Consider the following 10,176-nt stretch of genomic DNA (forward strand, 5'->3'; position numbering starts at 1 on the left):
CAGAGCAATCCCTTCTGCATCCAGTGCTGTAAATAATGAGAATGCTTGTTTCTTAATGATATATTGGTCTTAAGAGGTTTACTCCTGATTTCGGTGATATCATAACATTAAGAATCTCACTAATTTTATGCACAGTTACTTGGAAATTAGGAAGATACAAATACATGAAGGCAGCCTTAAAAAAAGGCACATAATGCACACAACGCTATTACATTGGGTCTTAAACTTCAGTAGTCTGCTGGGCAGCAAAGACAGCATAGTCGTCAAGTTCTTAAATCGATTTCTTATCTTAAATCAAGTTTTTAAACATACCCAGTTATTCCTTTGCAACACAAAACAAACAAGATAGCTTTCCATTACACAGCTGGTTCTTCATGGAGCTGGTATTACCTATGCCAAGGATGCAGCACCAATTTGCCACATATGCAAGGCACCTATGAGCAAGAGTTTATACACTTTTTTCTACTAATCATCAGATTAGTGATTTGCAAGAGGAAGAGCATGCTGTGCTGTGTTAGAACAACCTTAGTGTGTTAAGTATCCTATAATAAGGGTGAGAACTTTTTTATTTTTAGAATACCTTTTGAATGGCTGCATAAATATTATCAAAGGAGTAACTTTATGCCTATCAATTTAGCGTAGCATGTTTTGGTACAGAGATCTGTATTGCCGTGTACGTGCGAAGCAAGAACAACAATGACTACAAGCACTAGACAGCTGTCAGACACAATGCCCTGACTGCCAGGAATACAAAACTTTAAGGAAAGGGACTGCGTGGATCATCAAGTCCAGCCTGTTGTTACCACAGGCAATCCTATCTTATAAATCTTTCCTAAAAGATTATTTATTGAATAGTTGGCATCTAAAAAAAGTTAATGAAGAAAGTCTAAAATGTCTTTTCACCAGAAAAAGCAAAATAATAGATCTTGTTCTATCATGTAAAAAAATAAATAAAGTGACTTGCAATCCTTTCAATTTCTCTATTGCTTTCTAAAACAGTGGCTTAATTGTTGAGTTAGAAAGTTTCAGTTCAGATGCCTGCTCATTTTGGTATGGAATGAATACTTACTTTATCTTGCCTCTGAACTAACGCTTTAGATTGTTTATCCTCTCTTCTCTGGAGTCAGAGAGGAAAAGCAGAGAACAGCAAGGCTTGAAAGGAGGCAGGTTGTTGAAAGAACAGAGCCACACTAGAACTATCACTGAATCTTATTAGAGTTCTGCTATACTCTGTACACATCAGCAGATTCCTCTGATTTTCAGCAAGCAAATACTCTGGAACCAGCTAGAACAGTAGAGACTGGTTTCTTTCACCATATGAAGTAACTTACACTGGAAAGTGAAAGGGGATCAGCACATATCTTTATTTAGTTTAACACACAGACAGAGCAAAGCCAAAAATGTGCACCACTTCACTTCTGATACCTTCGAAGAAGTAAGTCAAAGCAGCATCTTGAAGACTCCTGGCACAAGGCAGCACCAACGAACTGCTAGCAGAACCTACATACACAGTAATTCAGATGAGTAAGCACTGAGTCAGTTAAAGAGTCTGGACAGTCCATTTACATGAATCTGCAGTAGCCAGTTATGTTTCCCACAACAGCTAATTATGTAAAGGGTTACAATCATTACTTCCTGGAAGCCATCATCCGGTAAGCCAGCTGCATTTCTTTTTATTCCCAATATAGTCAACAAGAAATACTACACCATAAGTGTTCTATTTTTTGTAAGTTCTATTTCACAATAAAAAAAATAACTGTAAGTCTAGTATATTTTGAGAACGTTTTGGTTAATATGCTCATACAGGTCTCTTGCCTGTTTATCATCACTTCGTCTGTAATGGGAAGTCTCAGGAGGTTGCAACTGAAACTCAAACAGGTTTTAATCAATCAATAATAGATCACATAACAAATTTAATACGGATATTCTAACTGATGAATCCATGATTATATTTCTAAGCAAGTTCTACTGAAACTTTTTCTAGAAAAATGATAGATAAAGAAAAGCTTTTTTCCCCTTCTCATCACACTGTAATTAAAAGCAAGCCCCTAAACGCTATGATCAAGGCAAATGAAGATCAAGTAGCCACACACCTTCGGGGGGACTTCATTATAAACAGATCAATTGCACTGCCCTGCACTGGATGGATATAGAAGTTAATGACACAGACATCCTTAACGCGTTTCATAGATATGATTATTACAGAATCAAATCATAAAGCATACACTTTCTCCACAGCATTTTCTGAGAGTGTGTTGGCTGGTGTTTGTTTCCTAGAGATTTTTCTGACACACGAAGCTGGGCCCTTTTCTTGCCCAAATGTTTCAAGTGAAAGACTACGAAGAGCATCTTCCCTTCCTACCTGCAATGCTAACCTCATTTAACACGCATTTAGAGCTGGGATGATTTTGTTGTGCCAACCATGAACTAAAACAAGCATTTTCTCCTTCTAGAGAAGACAAACTGTCACTATAATGTTTGCACTCACTGGCTGGCAGAGAGTAGTAATATGAAGTCATGGCCATGGTCTTGGAAACAGCATTAGATTTGCCTGGGGTTATTTCCAAAACATCCTTCGTTTTCTGTAAAGCGATTACATCTCAGTCTCAGAATTTATCAAACTGTCACCTCCAGGTAAAAGCCAGGTTTCCAGTGGGTTGTATGATACCAGATTGAATTCTGCATCTTGAAATTCATGCAGGTATATACCTGAGAAACAGTGACACGAACAGGGAAGAGGGAAGGGGCTATTGAAGGGATTTTCCTTGTCCAGTTACTAAGCTGTAGCTAACAGAAAATGGCTTGAGAATACCGGCGTTTTACCTGGACAAGATAGATTAGTGTGTAAAGCATAGGTAAAACATAATACACCACCTTTAGCCTACCAGGTGGCTATAGCTGACTTGTGGCACACTTCTGTGTCTACCAGAAGATAACTTCCACAAGCTGCAGAAAACAGTAGATTCCTGAGGAAGTGCTGCCTCAGGATTACCACTCCCATTACACCAGATCAAAGTGAATTGTTTGTCTTAGAGCACTCCCACAGGACCAAGCCACCACACGAACTGCCTGAACAGCTTGCAGTTGTTTAAGTCTTGGAAACAAAGGAAAAAAGAGCAGTGATAGCCAACTCCTTTGGTTTTGGTGCCAGATACAGTCTTGGTAATGTAAAACATACACAGCAAGCAGTCTTCCTGTGCAGACTGCTCTGCCTCTTACCCAGGAGATGGTCCCATGCTCTCAGCAATGGCCCTCTCTGCTTCACCCCAAGTATCTGCTACTGCACAGCCCACCAGCCTCATGCCTGTTACTGGTACACAAGCAGCAATGCCAGCCATTACACCTTCAACCACTGTCTCCAGTTTTCAGCTGTTGCTCTTCCTCCACATGCATGCATACATACATATACACATACATACCCCCACAATCTCTTGAACCTCAGGGTATTTGGCACTGTGCCCAAGAGACAAGAAGTGCGGAAGGAAAAGACAAAGTAACTTCAGGCAGAATAGGCTACTCATGATTCACAGCTCCTGGACTGACCAGCACAGAGCAAGGTCAGCCAGCCTTGCCTTGAAGGTGGCCAGCACTTGATCGGATCAGCCCAGATAGCTCAGAGCAGAGAGCACAGGGGGGTGCCAGAAAGGTCAGGCCAGTAACTGGCAAGGTGGGAGAAGCTAGTCACAGAGGAAACGCTGCCATGAGCCTAAAACCTGCAGCAAGTAGAGGGGGCACACACAGCACGTAAGTAGCCCTGGTACACATTTAGACTAATCGCTTGCACACAAAACCAAACCCCCACACTCCAAAGCCTATTTTGCTCTGTGAAAGCCGAGCAGTAAGAGTAGATTAGGCTCTAATAGGGATTAATACAAGTTAAGGTAGCACTGATTTCCACTAGGGAGACCAGAAAGGTTAGACATGGGACAGCATGACAGCTAGATGCAACGGGGGCTTGAAAAACAGGTAAAGGGAAGGAAAAGCACAACAGGAGCTTCCACTGACACCTGTCTGGCTCCATTTGTGCTCCCCCCTACATCCAGCCGTGTCCAAACCAGAGATTAGACATGCTGCACTGTCAGGTCATGGTCAGTAATTTCTAACAGCCTGTGTAATGGTCAGCAGGGGATTTCTTATCCAGTCTCAACAGCACTTTTTTTCTAGTGCTACCATCCATCACCTCTGACTGACAAGGAGACCAGTTTTCACTAAAGGCAAAACCTAACCCAAGCAAAGTTTGAGGAAGAAAATGAGATTAAATTTGCATCCCATTCTGCCTTACCACAGCCATTTCAAAGCTGTAAGTTTAATTTTATTAGCAACTAGGACTTGAGTTCGTAAAAAAGTGACCAATAAAAGATAATGGCAGGAAATTAAATGAACCTTAGCATGATTTAGAGCATTGTTCTGCAACAGCAAAACTGCACAGAAAGTACACTTTGAAGGGAAAAAGCGCCCTAAAGAAGAGATCATAAAGGATCCAGAGTCAGACTCTGCTTCAGAGTCAGAGGTAAGTGAAGGCTTTCTTAGAGACTAACAAAAAAAGTGCAGATATACACAAACCGTACATATTAAGTACACTTTACAATTGCCACATTGCCAGAAAGAAACACTAATCATACAATCTATTCATTGCTCACCCTTTCATGTGTGCTGTAATAATTAGGACCTTATTCACCTTTAAATTCAAGTAAAATAATAAACAGTTTCATCGCAGGGCTGGGAGACACCAGCTGCAGTGTGGCCAGACCAGGAAAAGTCTGCTTTCCTGACTGTTGGCCATATTTTCAAAAAGGTACCAAGAAAAAGTCAAACTAATGTGTATTTTAGAACTCAGCCTTTCCTCAGAAGGGCTTCTGTTGTTTTTAATTCTAGATTGTTTTGAATGAAAGTTTGAATTCAGTTTCACAAATCAGAATTTTAATTTTCCATGAAAATTAATTAGGCAACGTAATACAGAGTGCTAACAGGTTGTTTCTGGTGGAAAATAGGAGTATTTTGTTCCAAAGGAGACCATCCAAATATTGGTCTTAGGGAAGTGTCTCCCTTCACAAAGCTGAATTTGGACTTACATTTCTACCCAGTCACTTCCAACTGGAAAACAAAGGTGGGAAAAGGAACCTTGTAAGTAGCTCTTCCCTCTCTCCTTTTCAGTTGGAGATGCAGTTGCATAGGAAGGCCAATACTGCTAAACTCCAAAGACATTCAACAGTTCAGACTGTACAGAGGATCTCACCGAACAGACAGGCCTAGATAATCAGTCAGCACAATGCTTACCTATTCAAAGCACACTTCTGCTGCGCAAGGAAGGCCAGTTGCAAGTCTTAAGAAGGTAAACAGGCCAGTTCAACACTTGAATGATATTAAAGCTATTGAGCAGCACGCCTGATCCTCTGCTACTACTACACATTTCTTCTCCAGAAGGATAAATTTCTCAAGTGAGCCAGGTATTCAAGATCTGACTAGCTCACCCTTCACCATACCTGAGATACCCACAGGGCCATCAGAGTACTTCTTCGCTACTGTGGATTGCGCGGTAACTTTACCAACAGAAATGATTTGACGTTATCAGACCAAGGAACAGCTGGTCCTCAGAATACAAAAGGTAGGATAATAATAGGCTACTATAGTAAATCGAGCTTTCAGTTAAGGAATGCCGTGTATAAATCTAAGTAGGCTCACATATCAGAAAGTTAAAACTCAACTCCTAACTATACCACCAGTCTGTTGCTCATTTAAACAGGATTCTCTCCACTTTCTAGCTCTAGTCATATCCCCCACCCTAAACGCAAGGTTGGTGGGAAACCATTAACTCTAATTACTTCAGAACGTCTATAAACTTATCACATTCTTCAGAAAAAACACAGACAATTGATAGTCTGGATGATCAGGGATATTTTAAGAAGTGATTTTGCTCAGTAATCCAATACAGTCTGCAGAAAGTCTACAAGGCACATTGCCCAGGCCATTTTAACAATATAAATCGTTCCTCAGAACTGTCAAAATGTTCTTGAATAAACAAGCTCTTGATCCCTTTCCTAAGGCTGAGAAGTAGGTGCTTCAGCAAAACTATCAAGTAACAAGGTCATACTAGAACTGAATTTTATCAAGATAGCTCACTGCTAACAAGTAAGAATTACAGAAACAAGCAATACTTCCCACATGCCTTTCTGTTTACAGATGAAGGTACCAATGCCATCACAATATCCTTACATCCCCCAAGCAATGGGTATAGGTATCCATCTAGATAGACCTAACTTCAGTATTGAGACATCTTTAAGAAATATCCTTCTGCTTTCTATATAATGTGCAGGGAAGTGAACACAATTCCTTACTGCTACAATTGGGATAGTTCTTGACAAAAAGTTAGCCTGAAGAACAAGGATGTTGCAAGGAAAAAGTTCAGTAAAAAGTTCTGCTCAACAAGTCAGAAGTATCTTGTCCGTTTCAGCTTGAGAAACAGGTAACATTTGCAGGCTTTCAACTGTTCCTGTACAACCTCCAATAAAGCAACAGCCAGTCTACTGATACCACTGGAAGCCCAAGGAGAAGATGTCAGTTTACACCACCCAGGAACCAGGCAGAACAATTAACATCTGTTACTGCTTCTTATTTGAGGAGTTAAGAGCAGAAAAAGCTATGTGAAGAATGGCACTGTTAAATCCTCATTTCCAAATACAGCACCATATACATACCCCACAGGTTGTGTACATTAGAGGCCCCTCTTTCTTCAGTATCAATATTCAGACATCTTACAGCAGAATTTACAAATGCACATGTCAGTGGTATGGTTTCTGAATTGCTAAACACTTGAGCCCAGCATGCTGAGCACCATGCAATCTCATAACAAGGTAAGGGATATATTTGCTGTTACACTCCTTTGCACGCACCTGTCCAGAGGACCTCAAATGGCCAGTTTGCTGCCAAATTGTCCATGTCCTTCAGGCAACTAAATATGTCAGCAGTGAGAAATCAGCTAGCCTTTGCAAACACCAGAAATCATAAGCAGCAAAAGCGTTTTGGCCACACCCTTTCTCCTATTCTAATGCATGAAATTCCTAGTATATAGGGACCTGCTTTTCCTGCATTCACGTTCCCTTAAAGTTACCTTGCTGATTAATTAGGACTGATTCCTTAGCCCCTGAAGCCCCCAATACCAAAAAGATTTTCAAGGTTATCACACAATGGTATCACCACTTTGTTACAGTATCACTGAGCTAGCTAGCATCAAGCAGAATTACGTCTTAGTACACACAGTTCTTGCCACTTGAAATACAATTGTAGTGATGCTGCTTTAAATAAAAAGCATCTCTGGCTACAATTTCTAGCCCAGCACACTTTTTCAAACAGTTTCTAATCAACAATTCAGGTGAGACAGTTGGGACCAGACTGTACACACCCCAGACCACCACAAAGCAGCAAAGCAAGTCAAAATTCCTACTAAGCTATGTTTACAAATGTCACATCCCTCTGCAATTATCATGGAGGATGATGACACCAAAGGAGAGGCAAGTTATCAGAGGTGCTTTCTACCTTAATCTTGGTTTTTTATGAAATGATCCGATATATGTAGCTGAAGGGCATGGTATTTTTTCTTCATCATTCAAAAGAACAGAACGGCTTATGTAGCAACTGGCTGTAGTTAATAAAGGTTGAGTCTGTAACAATCATGTTAGGAGGAGCCAAAGAACAGTCTGCACACTCTGCAAAGAGCTGAAGATCTTGAACATTTTTTCTGCTCACTGATCAAGAGAAATCTGCACCATCTCCACAGAGAGGCAGAAGCACCAGCCCTCCGAGGTGAATCTACCAGCTATGTGAGAGCTGTCTCAGCCCTGCCCACGTCAAAGAGGCACCTGAAGCATGGCCTACCTGCCAGTTCAGAGAAAACCCCTCACTCCCCACCCATCCAGCAGGTCTCTTATTTTAAGCCTAAATCCCTTCCTGGACCCAAAAAGACTTTCATTGGCGACAGGTATTTTTCACCAGAAGTTACCCTTAGGAAGAAGAGAACTCAAAAACTACCTCTTTCCTTTTAAGAGAAAAAAACCAAAACAATGAAACTCCAAGACCTGTCTTGAAAATTTGATCTCACAGGACCAAGACAGACCAAAAACCACTGTGCAATTACAGAAAGTGAAGAAATCTTTGAACAGCTGAGGACTGGTTCCTCCCACTTCATTTCAGACACCTTGGTTTGAAAGGTCCCCAGCCTTTGCCTGCGTGGGGCAGGAGGGCTCCTGAAGCCCACGGACCTGCGTGGGGACAGAGTCTCTGCACATCACTGACCACGGTGGGTAGCATCAAGGAGGGTCCACCCCATGTATGTACAGTGCACACCAACATAATTTTAATAAAGAGAGGTATCACATAGCTTTCTTGACACTGCATTTCAGGTTTGCATCCATCCTCAAAGCTTGGATTTATTGCAATTTGTGTATTATGCAATATATTCCCAGACAGCACCCAGAATAAAAGGATGTGCACCAAGAGACCCACACCGCACCACCCATGCTGCTACTTTTCCATCCTCTGTTCCACCCAAGACACTGGCAAGGAGGAAAACGCTGGGCGAGGAGAGGAAGCTCGAGGGTATGGGAGCGCTGATGGCTCAAGCCGGCACTGTCCTCGGCACAATAGTTGGGTGCGATACAGCCGGGCGATGCGAGGCTGAAATACTTCTCGGGATGGCTGAAAGGGCTCATTCAACAGTCAAGGATAATTCTCTATTAGCAATCTTCTACAGCCCAGCACAGAAACTACAGCCCTGAGGGGAGGGTGGGGGCCACCAGCCATGTGCCATAAGAAAGGGGCATGGCTTACTATTGTCTCTCGCCTCAGTTCAACTGCCAAGCCTTTTCTGTCTTTTTTTTTTTTACACCACCCGCCCCCCCCCCAGCGTTACCGAGGCCGGCGGAGGAAGGGAAGGTGCTCGGCCGGGCAGCGGGCAACCGCGGCAGCTGCCGCCCGGCCCCGGCCCCAGCCCCCGCCCGCCCCTTACACAAACCGGCGCCGCTCGGAGTGCGGGGGGCGCCCGCGCCCGCCGCCCCCTCCCCGCTTCCCTCCGCCGCCGCCCCGAAGTTCAGGCAACAGGGACAGACCGCCCGGCCGGCGGTGGCGGCGGGGCCGGCCTCGGCCCGCAGCCCGGGGGAAGGGGCCGGCAGGGCTCCCCCGGCGCCGCCGCCCCGCGCCCCTGAGGCCGGGGGCCCCGCGCTTACCTTTCACTTGACTTTCATACTCCGCTATAATCTCTTTGTCCTTTTTGAATCTGCTCGGGGTTGACATTATCCACTTGCTTCTTCCGCTTCTCCCCCTTCTTCTCCTTGTTTTAAATTATTATTACGGATTATTATTATTTTTCCGGAGGGGCTCCCAAGTTGTGTCAGATGGCCACAAGCCCGAGCGAGCGCGGCGGCCGGGGCGGCAGCGGGCGGCTGGCCCCGCGGGAGCGCCGCCGGCACCGGAGGCAGCGAGGCGGGGAGGCGGCGATCAGGCTAACCCCGGCGCGGGCACCATCGCCTCCAGGCACCGCCGGCGGCAGCAACGCGGTCCGCGGCCCGGGGCCGCCGCAGGGCGGGGCAGCGGCGGGGTTGCCGCTGGCCGCGGGGCACCCGCTTCCACTAGGCGAGGGCGGGGGCCCGGCGGCTGCGCCCCACCATTGTTATCTCTCCTCACGCACCCGGGAGAGGGGAAGGGAAGGAGGGAGAGGGCGGTGGGCGGGAGGCAGGCGGCAGGCAACCGCGCTCCGTCCGTACGCCAGAGGCACTAGTTACTCCCGTCGCCGCGCTCGCCTGGGTGGGGACTCGGGGCCGGCGCCCCGCCGTGACTAACCGCGGGCGGCAGCGCGGAGGCGCATGTCCCAGCCCCGCAGCCCGAGCAGCGGCCGGCGCGGGGCGGCACCCCCGCCGCGCCCTAGAGAGGTGTCTCCGGGAATAAACTTCTCCCCGCCCTCCCGCCGCTCTCTCCGCCCTTCCTGCCTCCCCGCCCGCCTCCGCTCCGCGCTCGCCTTCTCCCCGGTGGCGCCCGCTCCGCCTCCCCCCTGCCGGCAGCCGCCCACCACCGCGCCGCGGGCCGGGCCCGCAGGCCCCGCAGGCCCCGCCGCCCGCCTCCCGCGGCAGCCCCGCGGCGGGAGGCCTCACAGGCTCGGCGGGCCAGGGCGGGGGTGGGCGGGTAGGG

The 10,176-nt window shown here is 46.0% G+C and overlaps 1 protein-coding gene across 2 annotated transcripts in view; it reads right to left on the minus strand.

Moving 5' to 3' along the window:
• Positions 1–9,917, minus strand: part of SRGAP1 (SLIT-ROBO Rho GTPase activating protein 1) — a 150,424-nt gene extending 140,507 nt beyond the window's left edge. For both annotated transcript variants that reach the window (XM_037388666.1, XM_037388665.1), the window contains exon 1: positions 9,219–9,917. In XM_037388666.1, coding sequence (XP_037244563.1) covers positions 9,219–9,285 — 67 coding nt within the window. In that variant the 5' untranslated portion in view covers positions 9,286–9,917. The remainder of the gene's footprint in view (positions 1–9,218) is intronic.
• Positions 9,918–10,176: the final 259 nt, after the last annotated feature.

The sequence above is a fragment of the Falco rusticolus genome, chromosome 5 (assembly GCF_015220075.1).
Source record: "Falco rusticolus isolate bFalRus1 chromosome 5, bFalRus1.pri, whole genome shotgun sequence".
Lineage (NCBI taxonomy): Eukaryota > Metazoa > Chordata > Aves > Falconiformes > Falconidae > Falco > Falco rusticolus.